The sequence below is a fragment of the Pinus tabuliformis genome, chromosome Q, assembly GCF_031772625.1.
Source record: "Pinus tabuliformis cultivar Carrire ecotype Pingquan chromosome Q, CPIR1, whole genome shotgun sequence".
Taxonomy (NCBI): domain Eukaryota; kingdom Viridiplantae; phylum Streptophyta; class Pinopsida; order Pinales; family Pinaceae; genus Pinus; species Pinus tabuliformis.
The window spans coordinates 1,048,071,776-1,048,090,809 of record NC_142296.1 but is presented as its reverse complement, the minus strand read 5'-3'; the positions used below and the strand labels follow the sequence as shown (position 1 = coordinate 1,048,090,809).

General features: G+C 41.1%; 1 protein-coding gene across 1 annotated transcript; it reads right to left on the bottom strand.

Moving 5' to 3' along the window:
- Positions 1–17,434: 17,434 nt before the first annotated feature.
- On the bottom strand, positions 17,435–17,827 carry LOC149223095 (uncharacterized). The gene has a single exon (XM_089387787.1). The coding sequence runs from the start codon at positions 17,825–17,827 to the stop codon at positions 17,435–17,437; it is 393 nt and encodes a 130-aa protein (XP_089243913.1).
- Between the last annotated feature and the right edge of the window lie 1,207 nt (positions 17,828–19,034).

The window sequence follows — 19,034 nt, the reverse complement described above, 5'->3', positions numbered from 1 at the left end:
TTTCCTTAATTGTAGCACAGTTTACTATTTTTAGCAGTTTTTTCGGGTCCTGAACTTCCGGAGCCGTTTTGAGGCCCTAAACGACGTTTTTTTTGGAATTCTGGGGCGACCGAGCCCCACGTTGCCCCCCAAAGTGGTAGTACTCGGATAGATCTTTCTAACGAGCTATCGTACGCGTCAAACGGAGATCGTATGCCAAAGTTACGACCCCGGGAAATTGATGTACCAATTTACCCAAACGGGGCCCACAATTTGGCGTTTCATCTTCTAGGGTTAGGTTTCGGTATGTGAAGGGTTTTCCATTGTTTCTCAACAATAAATAGGCCTTCGAGCCTCATTGTAATACAGTTCGGAACAGTTCAGAGGCATGTAGCCGCCACATCTCTTCTCAGAGATAAGCTACCATCGCCCTAGCTGGTTTCTTTCCATTTCTGTTTGTAAGCATATTTCAATATTTTACAGTAATGAAATGAAGTATTATTTCCGCTGCATCTCTATTTTTATGGTTATCGCATCTCTGTATTTATGGTTATCTCTGTAATTTGTTGCGTTCCTGTTTAAAATCCGGATCAGTGGTATCAGAGCGGTCTGCTTTTTCTCTGTTTTTCTTTGCATGTCCCCAACGAGGTCGGGATATAAGGAGTTAGGGCTTGAACTGGTCGAACCTTTGCAAGACCGGCCTCGAAAATCCCGACGGCCTCCCATGGCGGATGAGAAGAAAGACGAGGGGGCAGGAGATCCTATCAAAATCTTGCTCGAAGAAGCCCTCGAGCGACAACGGAACGCGATGATGGATAGCTTTGCGCAGATCCTTCAGCGGCTACCCAGAGGCGACGCATCGGCTTCCAACAGCGACTCTGGAAATGCCACACCCTTCAAGGTACAAGTTAATTTTGAAATCCCCATATTCGAGGGTCAAATAGACGCAGATGCCGTAGATAAATGGTTAAATCTGCTAGATGGGTATTTTTCTGTTCATGAATTTTCAAGTCGGGAAAAGATTGTTTTTGCTCTTCTCAAAGCAGCCCCCCACGTCAAGGACTGGTGGGAAACCTACTGCGAGCAGAAGGATGAAAATACAGGCTCACTATTTTCAGCCGCACCCACTTGGAATGACTTCCGGGATGCCATCAAAGAGCAGTACTACCCTGTCGGAAGCTATGAGGACAAATACATCAAATGGACCACACTGCGACAGGGACGAGACCAAGATGTGCCAGAGTTCACAAACATTTTTCATACCCTTCGCACACAGTTGGGTATCAAAGATTCTGAGCTGCATCTGGTACTCAAATACCGCGGCTGCCTGCACAAATACATCCAAGAAGAGATGGTGTTCTTGAACATCTCCTCACTCGGCACAGCATACCGATACGCTGTCAAAATCGAGCAAAAGTTCAAACAGAAGAAGCGAGACTTTGGATCTACAAATCCGAAGCCCAAAGGACAAAGCCAAGGCGGGGTGACCCAAGATAACCCGTCAAAGCCACAAGAAAAGAACAACACCACGAAACCGAAGAAGGACACAGGAAAGTGGTGTGAGTTCCACAAGAGTCCCACTCATAACACAAGTGAGTGTCGGACCAAGCAGTCGTTGGTGGCCGAGTTGAAGGCTTCCGAATCAGATGCATATTCTGACCCTGAGCCAGAACCCGACAAGGGGAATGGCAAAGGGAAGCAGATCATTGATGCGGATCCCAGCGCCACTGTTGCCACTGCCAAGATCAAGAAAAATGAGCCCGAAGATCCAGAGGAGGGGGAGCGTCTTTTCCACTCACAGATGTGGGTGAAGGGTTCACCGCTGCAATTCATTGTCGACAGTGGTAGCCAAAAGAACCTGGTTTCAGCAGAGGTCGTGAAGCGGTTGGGCCTACCGACTACACCACACCCACAGCCATACAGTATCGGGTGGCTTCATGAAGGACGAGATCTGAAAGTTCGCCAGCAGTGCCGCCTTCCCTACAGCATCAAACCCTTCACAGACGAGATATTGTGTGATGTTACACCTCTGGATGTTTGTGATGTACTATTAGGCCAGCCATACTTATGGAGGCGACATGCTGTGTATGAGTCAAGGCCTCGTGCTGTCATTATTTCTTTGAATAATTCATTATACAGGATACCAGAGGTAGCCCCACCTACTGCCACATCCTTGATCACTACCAAGAAAGGCAGCAAGCTCATATCACAGACCAGGAAATTCATCTGTCTGGTTCACTCCCAAAATAAGGGGAAGATCGTTGCTACATCCATGACCCCTGCAAAGGGTTCCTCCACGCAGCAGCAGCAGAAAAGGGATACGGTCATGACAGAACACAGGAACAACTTCTCCTCACCCAAAGGGGTACCACACAAGTTTCAGGTGGGCAACAATGTCTGGTGGCATCGACAGAAAGAACGCCTTACCAGAACCCATCAGAAGCTCAGACCACACCGACATGGTCCTTACAGCAGTACCAAGGCTATGGGGAACAATGCTTTGGAGCACATCATTCCTCCATTCCTTCGCCTGCACCAAATGTTCAATGTGGACCATCGTCGACCATGCTTCCCACCATCACTGGACACATCAGAGATTGCAGGACAAGTTCAGCAGATGGAGGAACTCAACGCAATGGGGACCATTGCTTCCTAAGGGGGGAGGAATGATCCAGGTGGATATTGGTGGCCACCTGCCAGGTCCACCTGGACCCCCACCATTGTCTTTCTCAGCATTTTCAGTTTCCTTAATTGTAGCACAGTTTACTATTTTTAGCAGTTTTTTCGGGTCCTGAACTTCCGGAGCCGTTTTGAGGCCCTAAACGACGTTTTTTTTTGGAATTCTGGGGCGACCGAGCCCCACGTTGCCCCCCAAAGTGGTAGTACTCGGATAGATCTTTCTAACGAGCTATCGTACGCGTCAAACGGAGATCGTATGCCAAAGTTACGACCCCGGGAAATTGATGTACCAATTTATCCAAACGGGGCCCACAATTTGGCGTTTCATCTTCTAGGGTTAGGTTTCGGTATGTGAAGGGTTTTCCATTGTTTCTCAACAATAAATAGGCCTTCGAGCCTCATTGTAATACAGTGCGGAACAGTTCAGAGGCATGTAGCCGCCACATCTCTTCTCAGAGATAAGCTACCATCGCCCTAGCTGGTTTCTTTCCATTTCTGTTTGTAAGCATATTTCAATATTTTACAGTAATGAAATGAAGTATTATTTCCGCTGCATCTCTATTTTTATGGTTATCGCATCTCTGTATTTATGGTTATCTCTGTAATTTGTTGCGTTCCTGTTTAAAATCCGGATCACTGGTATCAGAGCGGTCTGCTTTTTCTCTGTTTTTCTTTGCATGTCCCCAACGAGGTCGGGATATAAGGAGTTAGGGCTTGAACTGGTCGAACCTTTGCAAGACCGGCCTCGAAAATCCCGACGGCCTCCCATGGCGGATGAGAAGAAAGACGAGGGGGCAGGAGATCCTATCAAAATCTTGCTCGAAGAAGCCCTCGAGCGACAACGGAACGCGATGATGGATAGCTTTGCGCAGATCCTTCAGCGGCTACCCAGAGGCGACGCATCGGCTTCCAACAGCGACTCTGGAAATGCCACACCCTTCAAGGTACAAGTTAATTTTGAAATCCCCATATTCGAGGGTCAAATAGACGCAGATGCCGTAGATAAATGGTTAAATCTGCTAGATGGGTATTTTTCTGTTCATGAATTTTCAAGTCGGGAAAAGATTGTTTTTGCTCTTCTCAAAGCAGCCCCCCACGTCAAGGACTGGTGGGAAACCTACTGCGAGCAGAAGGATGAAAATACAGGCTCACTATTTTCAGCCGCGCCCACTTGGAATGACTTCCGGGATGCCATCAAAGAGCAGTACTACCCTGTCGGAAGCTATGAGGACAAATACATCAAATGGACCACACTGCGACAGGGACGAGACCAAGATGTGCCGGAGTTCACAAACATTTTTCATACCCTTCGCACACAGTTGGGTATCAAAGATTCTGAGCTGCATCTGGTACTCAAATACCGCGGCTGCCTGCACAAATACATCCAAGAAGAGATGGTGTTCTTGAACATCTCCTCACTCGGCACAGCATACCGATACGCTGTCAAAATCGAGCAAAAGTTCAAACAGAAGAAGCGAGACTTTGGATCTACAAATCCGAAGCCCAAAGGACAAAGCCAAGGCGGGGTGACCCAAGATAACCCGTCAAAGCCACAAGAAAAGAACAACACCACGAAACCGAAGAAGGACACAGGAAAGTGGTGTGAGTTCCACAAGAGTCCCACTCATAACACAAGTGAGTGTCGGACCAAGCAGTCGTTGGTGGCCGAGTTGAAGGCTTCCGAATCAGATGCATATTCTGACCCTGAGCCAGAACCCGACAAGGGGAATGGCAAAGGGAAGCAGATCATTGATGCGGATCCCAGCGCCACTGTTGCCACTGCCAAGATCAAGAAAAATGAGCCCGAAGATCCCGAGGAGGGGGAGCGTCTTTTCCACTCACAGACGTGGGTGAAGGGTTCACCGCTGCAATTCATTGTCGACAGTGGTAGCCAAAAGAACCTGGTTTCAGCAGAGGTCGTGAAGCGGTTGGGCCTACCGACTACACCACACCCACAGCCATACAGTATCGGGTGGCTTCATGAAGGACGAGATCTGAAAGTTCGCCAGCAGTGCCGCCTTCCCTACAGCATCAAACCCTTCACAGACGAGATATTGTGTGATGTTACACCTCTGGATGTTTGTGATGTACTATTAGGCCAGCCATACTTATGGAGGCGACATGCTATGTATGAGTCAAGGCCTCGTGCTGTCATTATTTCTTTGAATAATTCATTATACAGGATACCAGAGGTAGCCCCACCTACTGCCACATCCTTGATCACTACCAAGAAAGGCAGCAAGCTCATATCACAGACCAGGAAATTCATCTGTCTGGTTCACTCCCAAAATAAGGGGAAGATCGTTGCTACATCCATGACCCCTGCAAAGGGTTCCTCCACGCAGCAGCAGCAGAAAAGGGATACGGTCATGACAGAACACAGGAACAACTTCTCCTCACCCAAAGGGGTACCACACAAGTTTCAGGTGGGCAACAATGTCTGGTGGCATCGACAGAAAGAACGCCTTACCAAAACCCATCAGAAGCTCAGACCACACCGACATGGTCCTTACAGCAGTACCAAGGCTATGGGGAACAATGCTTTGGAGCACATCATTCCTCCATTCCTTCGCCTGCACCAAATGTTCAATGTGGACCATCGTCGACCATGCTTCCCACCATCACTGGACACATCAGAGATTGCAGGACAAGTTCAGCAGATGGAGGAACTCAACGCAATGGGGACCATTGCTTCCTAAGGGGGGAGGAATGATCCAGGTGGATATTGGTGGCCACCTGCCAGGTCCACCTGGACCCCCACCATTGTCTTTCTCAGCATTTTCAGTTTCCTTAATTGTAGCACAGTTTACTATTTTTAGCAGTTTTTTCGGGTCCTGAACTTCCGGAGCCGTTTTGAGGCCCTAAACGACGTTTTTTTTGGAATTCTGGGGCGACCGAGCCCCACGTTGCCCCCCAAAGTGGTAGTACTCGGATAGATCTTTCTAACGAGCTATCGTACGCGTCAAACGGAGATCGTATGCCAAAGTTACGACCCCGGGAAATTGATGTACCAATTTATCCAAACGGGGCCCACAATTTGGCGTTTCATCTTCTAGGGTTAGGTTTCGGTATGTGAAGGGTTTTCCATTGTTTCTCAACAATAAATAGGCCTTCGAGCCTCATTGTAATACAGTGCGGAACAGTTCAGAGGCATGTAGCCGCCACATCTCTTCTCAGAGATAAGCTACCATCGCCCTAGCTGGTTTCTTTCCATTTCTGTTTGTAAGCATATTTCAATATTTTACAGTAATGAAATGAAGTATTATTTCCGCTGCATCTCTATTTTTATGGTTATCGCATCTCTGTATTTATGGTTATCTCTGTAATTTGTTGCGTTCCTGTTTAAAATCCGGATCACTGGTATCAGAGCGGTCTGCTTTTTCTCTGTTTTTCTTTGCATGTCCCCAACGAGGTCGGGATATAAGGAGTTAGGGCTTGAACTGGTCGAACCTTTGCAAGACCGGCCTCGAAAATCCCGACGGCCTCCCATGGCGGATGAGAAGAAAGACGAGGGGGCAGGAGATCCTATCAAAATCTTGCTCGAAGAAGCCCTCGAGCGACAACGGAACGCGATGATGGATAGCTTTGCGCAGATCCTTCAGCGGCTACCCAGAGGCGACGCATCGGCTTCCAACAGCGACTCTGGAAATGCCACACCCTTCAAGGTACAAGTTAATTTTGAAATCCCCATATTCGAGGGTCAAATAGACGCAGATGCCGTAGATAAATGGTTAAATCTGCTAGATGGGTATTTTTCTGTTCATGAATTTTCAAGTCGGGAAAAGATTGTTTTTGCTCTTCTCAAAGCAGCCCCCCACGTCAAGGACTGGTGGGAAACCTACTGCGAGCAGAAGGATGAAAATACAGGCTCACTATTTTCAGCCGCGCCCACTTGGAATGACTTCCGGGATGCCATCAAAGAGCAGTACTACCCTGTCGGAAGCTATGAGGACAAATACATCAAATGGACCACACTGCGACAGGGACGAGACCAAGATGTGCCGGAGTTCACAAACATTTTTCATACCCTTCGCACACAGTTGGGTATCAAAGATTCTGAGCTGCATCTGGTACTCAAATACCGCGACTGCCTGCACAAATACATCCAAGAAGAGATGGTGTTCTTGAACATCTCCTCACTCGGCACAGCATACCGATACGCTGTCAAAATCGAGCAAAAGTTCAAACAGAAGAAGCGAGACTTTGGATCTACAAATCCGAAGCCCAAAGGACAAAGCCAAGGCGGGGTGACCCAAGATAACCCGTCAAAGCCACAAGAAAAGAACAACACCACGAAACCGAAGAAGGACACAGGAAAGTGGTGTGAGTTCCACAAGAGTCCCACTCATAACACAAGTGAGTGTCGGACCAAGCAGTCGTTGGTGGCCGAGTTGAAGGCTTCCGAATCAGATGCATATTCTGACCCTGAGCCAGAACCCGACAAGGGGAATGGCAAAGGGAAGCAGATCATTGATGCGGATCCCAGCGCCACTGTTGCCACTGCCAAGATCAAGAAAAATGAGCCCGAAGATCCAGAGGAGGGGGAGCGTCTTTTCCACTCACAGATGTGGGTGAAGGGTTCACCGCTGCAATTCATTGTCGACAGTGGTAGCCAAAAGAACCTGGTTTCAGCAGAGGTCGTGAAGCGGTTGGGCCTACCGACTACACCACACCCACAGCCATACAGTATCGGGTGGCTTCATGAAGGACGAGATCTGAAAGTTCGCCAGCAGTGCCGCCTTCCCTACAGCATCAAACCCTTCACAGACGAGATATTGTGTGATGTTACACCTCTGGATGTTTGTGATGTACTACTAGGCCAGCCATACTTATGGAGGCGACATGCTGTGTATGAGTCAAGGCCTCGTGCTGTCATTATTTCTTTGAATAATTCATTATACAGGATACCAGAGGTAGCCCCACCTACTGCCACATCCTTGATCACTACCAAGAAAGGCAGCAAGCTCATATCACAGACCAGGAAATTCATCTGTCTGGTTCACTCCCAAAATAAGGGGAAGATCGTTGCTACATCCATGACCCCTGCAAAGGGTTCCTCCACGCAGCAGCAGCAGAAAAGGGATACGGTCATGACAGAACACAGGAACAACTTCTCCTCACCCAAAGGGGTACCACACAAGTTTCAGGTGGGCAACAATGTCTGGTGGCATCGACAGAAAGAACGCCTTACCAGAACCCATCAGAAGCTCAGACCACACCGACATGGTCCTTACAGCAGTACCAAGGCTATGGGGAACAATGCTTTGGAGCACATCATTCCTCCATTCCTTCGCCTGCACCAAATGTTCAATGTGGACCATCGTCGACCATGCTTCCCACCATCACTGGACACATCAGAGATTGCAGGACAAGTTCAGCAGATGGAGGAACTCAACGCAATGGGGACCATTGCTTCCTAAGGGGGGAGGAATGATCCAGGTGGATATTGGTGGCCACCTGCCAGGTCCACCTGGACTCCCACCATTGTCTTTCTCAGCATTTTCAGTTTCCTTAATTGTAGCACAGTTGACTATTTTTAGCAGTTTTTTCGGGTCCTGAACTTCCGGAGCCGTTTTGAGGCCCTAAACGACGTTTTTTTTTGAAATTCTGGGGCGACCGAGCCCCACGTTGCCCCCCAAAGTGGTAGTACTCGGATAGATCTTTCTAACGAGCTATCGTACGCGTCAAACGGAGATCGTATGCCAAAGTTACGACCCCGGGAAATTGATGTACCAATTTATCCAAACGGGGCCCACAATTTGGCGTTTCATCTTCTAGGGTTAGGTTTCGGTATGTGAAGGGTTTTCCATTGTTTCTCAACAATAAATAGGCCTTCGAGCCTCATTGTAATACAGTTCGGAACAGTTCAGAGGCATGTAGCCGCCACATCTCTTCTCAGAGATAAGCTACCATCGCCCTAGCTGGTTTCTTTCCATTTCTGTTTGTAAGCATATTTCAATATTTTACAATAATGAAATGAAGTATTATTTCCGCTGCATCTCTATTTTTATGGTTATCGCATCTCTGTATTTATGGTTATCTCTGTAATTTGTTGCGTTCCTGTTTAAAATCCGGATCACTGGTATCAGAGCGGTCTGCTTTTTCTCTGTTTTTCTTTGCATGTCCCCAACGAGGTCGGGATATAAGGAGTTAGGGCTTGAACTGGTCGAACCTTTGCAAGACCGGCCTCGAAAATCCCGACGGCCTCCCATGGCGGATGAGAAGAAAGACGAGGGGGCAGGAGATCCTATCAAAATCTTGCTCGAAGAAGCCCTCGAGCGACAACGGAACGCGATGATGGATAGCTTTGCGCAGATAATGGGATCTGGTTGATTTTAAACCTATGAGAGGAGAATTCACTTGGACTAACAATAGAACAGCGGAGAATCACATTTCAGCCAGGTTAGATAGATTTTTCATTCACAGCTCAACCTTTTTGGATAGAAGAATAGTCTTTTCCAAAATTCTACCAAAGTTAACCTCGGACCATAAGCCAATCCTCCTCGCTTTGAAAGAGGAAGAAGACTTAGGACCTCTTCCTTTCATATTCAACCGTCTCTGGGCTAAAAGAGATGGGTTCCTTGAAATAGTCCAAACAGCCTGGTATAAAGAAGTTACAGGATCCCCAAGCTTCGTATGGGAGCAAAAGCTAAAAAATGTGAAGTATGCCTTGAAAGATTGGATAAAAAAGGCAATAAAAACTCCAACCAGCCAGAGGAAGGAAGTTGTCCAACAGCTGGCAGATTTTCAATTTGATATGGAAAAGACAGAAGTCTCCTCTTCGGAGTTAGACAAAGAAAAAATTGCTCAAAGGAGATCATATAGCTCCTTTTGGAGAGAAGAAGAATACTGGCGAATCAAATCTCGCAGCTTGTGGTTAAAAGTTGGAGATAGAAACACAACCTATTTTCATAGACAATATAGAGCCTGTCTCTCGCGCAATCATATTGCAGAAATTGTCGCTTCTAGTGGGCAGATGTGCAAAGGGACTGAGCAGATTAAAGAAGCAGCAAGTAGTCATTTTCAGAAATTACTCAGTGCAGAAGGGGATGGGTGTGATGAGGATATAAATGATTTTCTCACACACATCCCGATTCTGGTTAATACAGAAGATAACAACACCCTATTGAAACCTTTCTCGGAAGAGGAAATCTCAAAAATAGTGTGGTCCATGGAGCCAGATAAAGCATCAGGGCCAAATGGTTTTTCAATTCATTTCTACAGACTTTGTTGGGATATAATAAAATCAGACCTTCTGAGAATGATTCAAGGCTTTTTGATAAAAGCTATGGTTGGAGGAGGAATCAACTCCACATTTCACGCTCTGATCCCCAAGGAAGTGAATCATGGGTCCTTTGAAATATATAGATCGATTTCGCTCTACAATGCCTCCTATAAGATTCTGGCTAAGTTGCTAGCTAATCGAATCAAACCACTGCTGCAAAAAGTTATTTCTCCTACTCAAGGAGGGTTCATGAAAGGAAGGCATATCTTGGACATTGTAATTCAAGTCCAAGAGGCTCTGCACTCCAGCCATTCTCGTAAAGAACAAGGTATGCTGATTAAACTGGACATGTCTAACGCATTTGACAGAGTTAATCGTTTTTTCTTGTACAGGGTTCTTCACTCCTTTGGTTTCAGCCAGGAGTTCATAAATCTTATCAAAGCTTGCATAGGGAAGGTATGGATCGCGCCACTAGTAAATGGAAGGCCAACCAATTACTTTCAAGCAACCAGGGGTCTGAGGCAAGGATGCCCACTGTCCCCTTTCCTCTACATTCTAATGGCAAATACTCTGAGCAGAAGATTATCTTACGAAAAATATGTTGGTAGCATTCCTGGGATTCGAATAGTAAAAGGAGTGGATCCTGTGAATCATGCTCTGTTCGCAGATGATTCCTTAATGCTCGGAGGAGCATCTCTTCGAATGGAAAATTCTTTCAAAGTCATTCTCAATAAATTTTGCAGTATCTCTAGTGCTCTGATAAATGAAAGGAAAAGCGTTGTATATGGTTGGAATACAGAGCAAGATACTATAGATAGAATTGCAAACCTTCTTGGCTTCGCTGGTTTTGCATCCTGGGAGAAAATAAAATACTTAGGACTCCCATTAACGCTGGGCTCTAATAGGAATAACCTGTGGGAGGAAATCATAACCAAATTCAACAAAAAAAATCGCAGTCTGGGGAGGATATTGGCTCACAACAGCAGGAAAATTAGTTCTAATTAATTAGTGCTATCGGTGCTACCCACATTCCAGGCCTCTCTCATCCTGGCACCTAAAGCAATTACAGATCAGATAACAAGGTTAATGTGGGAATTTTGTGGAACAAAGGAAGAGGAAATAACAAAAGGTTTCACCTCATCAATTGGGAAACGATGAAAATACCCCTCGTGGAAGGAGGGTTGCAGATCAGAGCCACGCATGCAAACATAGCAATGGGTTGTAAAATTTTGTGGTAGCTTCATACAGAACCCAACCATCCGGTTAGTGAGATTATTAAACTTAAATATCTTAATAACCAATCGTTGAAGCATTTCAACACAGAGAAAACGCCAAAAGGTTCCTTGGCTTGGACCTTGTGTAGTCGAGGAATTGAATTTTTCAGAACCTTCCTTTATCGCATACTTGGAAATGGCAGAAACACTAAGCTATGGAGCGATAGAATAATGGGTCACCCTCCTTTAGCAGAAGTAAAAGAAATGGATGAGATAAGAGCCTGGCTTATCGAGAAAGGAATTCGAAAGTTAGAAGATATCTCGGACTGGGATAACAATGGGAATTGGCAGAGCTGGAAGTTCCCAAGAATTCCAGATTGCTTGAAATTGCAGTTTGAAACTCTTATTGAAGCTATCACTGATTTCGCTCTGGTCCACAAAGATGAGAATGACTCTTGGGGATGGGGCAGATTTGGGGCTTATTCAACTACCCAAGGATACTTCCAGATGCAATCTAGGAAGGATTCAATCCACCCAACTTCCTTTTGGAAATAGGTTTGGGATAGCTTCAACATCCCAAAAATTAACTTTTTCTTCTGGACAGTAATGCACATGAAAATTCTGACTGGTGAGAACTTGAACAAAAGGAACATCGCAGGCCCCCATCGCTGCATTCACTGTAAATGCGCTTTGGAAACCACAGATCACTTGTTTGTCGAGTGTGAGTTCGCGAAGAAGCCATGGTTTTTCTTTTCTCAAGGCCTATTCTTCCCTTTCCTCCACAGACCTTGATAGTCTCTCTGTTCTCTTCGTGGAAGGACAACTATCATTATAGAATTAGCAACAAGACTCTTTAGTATCAAGTGTGGATAGCAATTCCAAAGTATGTTTGTTGGGAGTTGTGGTTCACCAGGAATGATCTCATTTTTAACAACATTGAGTGGACCCCAGATAAGGTGGTTGCAAGAGCAGAGGGCCTCCTAATCGAAACCTCAAATCAACTCCCCTTTAAAGAGGATAAAACTCTCATAAATAAAGAAAGGTCATGGCTGGAAGCTTTTTCCTGTAGAGACAGAAACCGAATTCTCTCCCGTCCAACTCAAAAGGAAAGATGGAAAATTCGGGATTCGGATGATAGCTTCCAACAATGGTGGAGAACCATGGGTCAGTGCACAATTTTCTTCGATGGCGCTTCTAAAGGTAACCTGGGAAAAGTAGGTGCTGGAGGAGTGATCTATTTTCCGAATGGGATCAAAGAAGACAGGTTCAGTTGGGGGCTTGGACAGAAAACCAACAACCAAGCTGAAATCCTTGGCTTATTGAAAGCCTGCCATTTGGTTAGAGAGAAAGACATAAGAGAAATCGTAGTCTTTGGAGATTCGGAAGTTCTGATAAAATCTCTCAACACTGAGAAAGATCTAAAGCATACGGGGCTAAACAAGCAGCGAATAAGATTGAAGAGAATCTTGCAAGAAATTCCCTCGACACAATTTTCCCATATTCTCCGGAGCTCAAACAAGGAAGCAAACAGCTTGGCAAACATAGGATGTACGCTGGATACTGGAATGCTAAGCATAAATGTTGAGACCCCGGTTAAGGCATTAATCCCTTGAGGATGATGTAATGAAATTTCTGCTCTCTGTAAATAGTTGATTGGCTTGGCCCAACCTGATTTTTCTCGTAAATAAAACATCACCGTTTCAGTTAAAATATATATATAAAGCATTTTAATATTATTATAATTTTGCTAACTTATAAAGTTAAAATTGATAATGGAAAATATTTTTAAAATTATATTAATAATTTTCTTTAAACAATATACTTATTTATTCTATAATATTTTTGAGATATTAATTAAAAACTAATTTTATTATAAAATTATAAATAAAATTTAAAAATTTATTAAACTATTTTTTAAATTAAAACTTATATTATAATAATAATAATAATAATAATAATAATAATAATAATAATAACAACAACAACAACAACTATAACTCAAAATGTTGGTTTTTTTCATTGTTAAATATTATCTAAATGGTAAGGATTCAATAAATTATTAATTTCATAATAAAAAATTGAATACAGCCCATACTTTAATGTGTTTTCTAATTTTAATTATATATATTTTTTAATTTCGATAGATGGTTGTTGACTTTAATGAATAAGTGTCCACTTACTCTTATACTCCTTTTTCCTTACATTTATTCTACTCACCAAGTTAAGAGACCTCTCAAATTCATATTGAGGTTTCAAATTCACTTTTATTTATTGTGCCTCTATTTTGACTTTAATTTTAACTATCTTTATAGTGAAAATCTGCCAAATAAGATTTTGATTAAAATGTTACCTTCATCTTTATTCATCGTAATTTAGAATAATTTTGAAATCTGTAATACATTAAGCAAAGTCTTTCGGTAGAAATCACGTAAGAGGATTTTTGGTCGATGCGTTTTGAACCAACAAGTGTGGTTCACCATCAGGACCAAATGAAGAGGCAGACCATGGCAAAGGCTTAAATAGAGAGCAATGTAGAGACATAATTTCAAGTAACGGCTATATTTGAACAATAATATTTAAATTATGATATTAATTTATTAATATATTAAAAACAAATATTTGTAATACAATTAAGTTTATTTGTTTATTGCATGATTTTATGGTGTATTTATTTTAGACTTTATTTTAAATCTGATTTATTTCATAGTTATCTTTATTTTGATTATTTACTTAATAAATTCAAATTTAACATTATTTCACATACAAATTAAAAAGTCAGTTAAAACTCACAGTAAATAAACCAGTCTCCCTAATTCTACTATAATATTTCCAAAATCAACTATCAAACTTAACATTATTTCACATACAAATTAAAAAGTTAGTTAAAACTCACAGTAAATAAACCAGCCTCCCTAATTTTCTTATAAATGTTAGACAGTCATTGGCATCATCCCAATTGATTCAAATTGTCCCTATAAATAACAACGAGGTAAAAAAGTGACTTCATTTCTCTCTATCCAATACTATAATATTTCCAAAAGCAACCATCAAATTTAGCAGCATTTCACATACAAATTAAAAAGTCAATTAAAACTCACAGTAAATAAACTAGCCTCCCTAATTATCTTATAATGTTCGACGGTCATTGACATCACTCCAGTTGATTCAAAATGTCCCTATAAATAACAACAACCATCACTCTGGTTGATTACTTTGTGCACCATTCACCCTCCTACATGTAGATAGATGTTATTGGTTTTATATATACTCTGTGTTTTATGTTTTTTTTTTTCCAAATTGTTTATATATAAATAATCTAATCAAGTTGTTAATATTTAGAAAATTCCCAACACATACTTTGACGCATCTATTGTTGTTTTTAGTCATTTGGTTAGAACATCCCTTGGTAGCGGGGATTTCATGAGTCCAAGTCTAATAAGAACTTTGTTCTTTTACGTTTCTAATGGCTTTGGAGATGGTTCTGAGCAATTGATGTATGTTGCTAGAATAATATCAATGTGTTTCCCGGAGAGAAAGTTTTCTTGATATATATATCTATATATATATATATATATATATATAGATATATATATATATTATCATTCAATGAAAGTAAAGAAATGACTATGGTTGTTGTCATTTGCAATAAAAATCAAATTATTAACGCAACTATATAAATTCGTAAAGGTAAATCATTGCAAGAATTTGGTTTAAAACCTGCGATATTCAATCCACTACTTTCATGGTGAATTGCAACTATAAAATTTGGTGGATGGAACATTGAAATTAAGAAGCAAAAAGACCATATCTATATGTGTATTCAAATGTCTCACATATATTACTTTAATAATTAAAATAAATCTTCATTCTTTAATAAGTATGTACAAAATCACAAAATACCCTCTAAATTTTTTCTTTAATAACTAGGTAAAATTAAAATCAGATTATATAAGATAAAAAAATTAATGACATATATTAATTTAATAATTCAAATAAATATTTATTCTTTAATGACCATATAAAATCACAAATACCCTCTAAATATTTTTCTTTAATAACTATGTAAAATTAAAAATCAAATTATATAAGATAAAAACTTTATACATTAAAGTAAAACTTACCTTTTATGAAGCTTTACAAAATTTAAAGGGTTAATCTTCATCCTATACTCCATTATAAATTGGTCAAGGGAATGATATTGGGACTCGCCACGTAAAAAATGCAAATGCAACTAATTTGACACGTTAACAGAGAATTCCAACAACTGTTGATTGAGGGGAAGTTTCTTATGAAGTCAGCAACCCAACCAACCAAAGGTATGGTACATGTTTTCAAAGGTAAGATTGTTGGCGTCAAGTCAGGTGGGTGAATCTTACAGTTAAAGCATTGTGATTTTGCCTACTCATATTCCTTTACGCCTACTAATAGTCATTTACGCATGCTTCTCTTCTTTTCATGGCACCGACGAGGAGAACCCACGAGCGCTTGGAAATGTGGTGGTCATTTTTGTGGCCTAAGGTCTAGAATCGAGCTCTATCATGCTAGCAGGAAATCCTTTCATAGCTAGATGAATTGGACTTCACTTAGGTGGATGTTCACCCTAAAGTGTTCCTGAACCAATCATGAGGTTCCCTCTCATCCGCCTCTTTGCAATTTCCACTTGCCACAAAGACTAACAAGTGAGTGGGATTTCCTACTTATCTATCAGCATATACATATTTACGTCATATACACGGGTTCAGTAAAATGTATTTATCTCTCTTTCTCACTTGCTCATAGCCAGATACCAGAGAAATGTACAATTGATTGTCAACTAAGTAGTTGTTGATTACTCTCCCCTGCTCATTGTAGAATGACCTTGCATACCACTAAACGAATATTATCACTGCCCTCATAAAGTATAGGTCCATTTGTCAATGCCCACATTAGACTCATTTGGTAGTGTGAATGTGATTCAGAGATGAAGCCCTAAACATCCCCATTATAAGAAGTCAACACACCGAGTAGGGATTATAACTTGACTACCCCTCTGCAATCTCTCTGCAGTAATTTGAGTCCCTTTCAAAATGATGGAGGGGGAGACAAAGAGTAGGAAAATAGCCAGTGTAGTGCCTGCATCTTTCCTGGTTCTCGTGGGGACCATAATTTTTGGTGGCCTATGGCTTCCCTTGATTGAGGTTGAAGATTTATCCATTATTGAATTGCAAGAACCAATGGATAATGTGAAAGTCGTTTGTAACAAAACTCTCTATCCAAAGCTTTGTTATTCCAAACTCTTTCCCCATTTAGGATCGTCCCCTTCACAACCCATAAAGCTCCTTTACCTTGCTCTAATGGTGGCCCTGGATGAAGCAAATTAGGCTTTCACCCATGTTTTGAGAGTCATTAAGCAAAGCTCTCATAACACTATCTCTCTTTTGAAGCACCGCAATCTTAAAACATTGACTCGTGAACAGTCGGTGGAGCAACAACAGCGGTACATAGGCGTAAGGCAAAGACCAAGTTGTAAATGGTACAACTCGGTAATCACATTATGGAGGCATGAGGGAGAGACCAAGTTGTAAATGGTAGAACTCAGTAGTCGCATGAACTTTTCTGGTAAATGAAGCAAAACCTCCACCCATGTGTCATATTTCAATTTGATTGAACGATGAAAATGAAAGTTTTGGATTGGCCGGGGTAAACAATGTTTTATCACCCCCGGCCCTCAAAGAAAACACCTATCGACGTAATCAGTGTTATTTCTCTTGTTTCTATGTTCATTGCCTCTTTTATTGTATTTGATTTTGTATTCATTATTGTTTTATTTACCAGCCTAGATCCATCTTAACTCCAGATCTATCAAGCGTCGAGAGGGATCAAATATCTCGAGGTGAAAACCTCTTTTTTGAGTGCAAAACTTAAGGAAAGGTTTGCACCTCGAGAGATTTGATCCCTCTCAACGCTTGATAGATATGGAGTTAAGATGGATCAAAGCTGGTTTCAGTCCTATGCATCCAAAGAAAATCGAACAGATGATTAATTTTATCAATAATATGTAAATTCATATAATATTAATATAATCATTTTAAGTATGTTAAATACACATAATATTAATATTATCATTTTTAATGCATGCATCCAATACAAAATTTTAATTCAAAGTTAGAACACTTAATGATGAAAAAAGAAAAAAGAAAAATAATATTTTTATTAAATTATAAATCATTTACAATGTGATTAGTCTCAATCTCTCTTCTTATGCTTTTCTTATTTTCACACCTGCTACTTTTTCCATCTTTTCATATCGTTCATATGAAAAGGGAGGTTGAAATCGTAGACCATTCAAATATTTAACTCAAGATATCGTTGTAAATGTCATACCCTGTCTCTCTTGCTTCCCGATATTAATAGTAGCTTTCTCCAAAGTTAATCCTTGTGACTTATGGATTGTTAAGCCCCAAGCAAGTTTCAAAGGAAGTTGTTTTCTATTACCTCTTTCAATGGGTGTAATTGGAACTGTTTGAGGGGATGATTCATCCCATGGCACTCCCATGTATTTATCAAATTTTACTAAAACATATGTGGGCGGTTCTAGGGGTGAAACTTTAGGGTTATACACAATTTTTTCTACAATTCCAAGAGCACCATTTACGAGTCCTGCATCAGTCCAAATGTTTGATGTAAGCATCACTCGAGCTCCAACTGTAATAAGTAACTCAAGTTCCATTTCTTCCTCATCTATTTCCATGTATTTTCTTTTTCCTTTTGTAGCTATGTTGGTTGCAATGGGACAATTTAGGTTTCTTAAACAAAGCTTATTATGATTTTGTACATCATCATTTGTTGCAAAAAAATGTATTTCCTTATCAAATGACTCTATTGTGGAAGTATCCAAGTGTGTATTTGTACGATTCATGAGTAATTTCCAGTCTTCCATAGTTGGTGTTGCATCTCTTACATTCATCAACAAATTGCGAAAAAATCTTTGTTGATTGCTTTGTCCATCTTGTCAAAACACAATATCAAGAGTCACAATCATTGTGAATGAGTTCCATAATTCTTTTGCAGGACCAATACATGCATATACAGGTTTATCCATAACAGGTGGCAATTTTCCTAAATCACCGACCAATATAATTGATCTCCCACCAAAAATAACTTTTTCATTTTCTGGGAAAGCCTGTCGAAGTCTTGAATCAATGTTTGTTAATAGATGTCTTCCAATAAAACTCATTTCATCTATCAGAATATATTTCACATGCTTCATCTCTTCTTGGAATGTAAGTAAACTTTGTTGTTTCAAAGGTTTTATGTCTTTGATTGGAATTTGAAGTGTTGAATGAATGTTTTTGCAGATATGTTGAAAGCTGCAACCCCTGTAGGAGCTAAAAGTAGTAATGGACTCTTCCCAAGAAAGGAATCAGTTTCAAGTGTTTTTTTAATGGCTCCAATCAAATAAGACTTTCCTGTACCTGTAGTTCCTTGGATTAGCATGAGTAATTGGCCAACCCCTGATCTATTATGGTCAATGATAATATCAAATGTTTTTCTCTACTTAGCACTAAGACTTTCAAAGGAGTAAGAGTTTCCAAGTTGGTTAGTGCAAAGGGAATTCAACTTTCATTGTTCAAATATGAAATGAATAACACGATTAGACATGACTTCATCAACAAAATTTGTATTCCAATTATAAGCACAATCGCGATCTCTATGTCCCAACATCTCAAACTCATTGTAATTTATATATTTATTCTTATACAATCCACAAAGAATCTCCCACTCATTCTCTCTAAATATGCAGGTGGATTTTGAACTTCTTCTTCATTAGATTCAATTGGAGGCAATGGATTGCGATCAACATGCCATGGTTGGTATCGAAAGTTTTCCAAATTATGCACTATCTCATCATTTGTCTAACCTATATCTTTGTGAAAATCACGAAAGGTCTTGTATAG

Coding starts and splice junctions, on each gene's coding strand:
- LOC149223095 (XM_089387787.1), bottom strand. CDS start 17,827: ATGGAAATAGATGAGGAAGAAATGGAACTTGAGTTACTTATTACAGTT.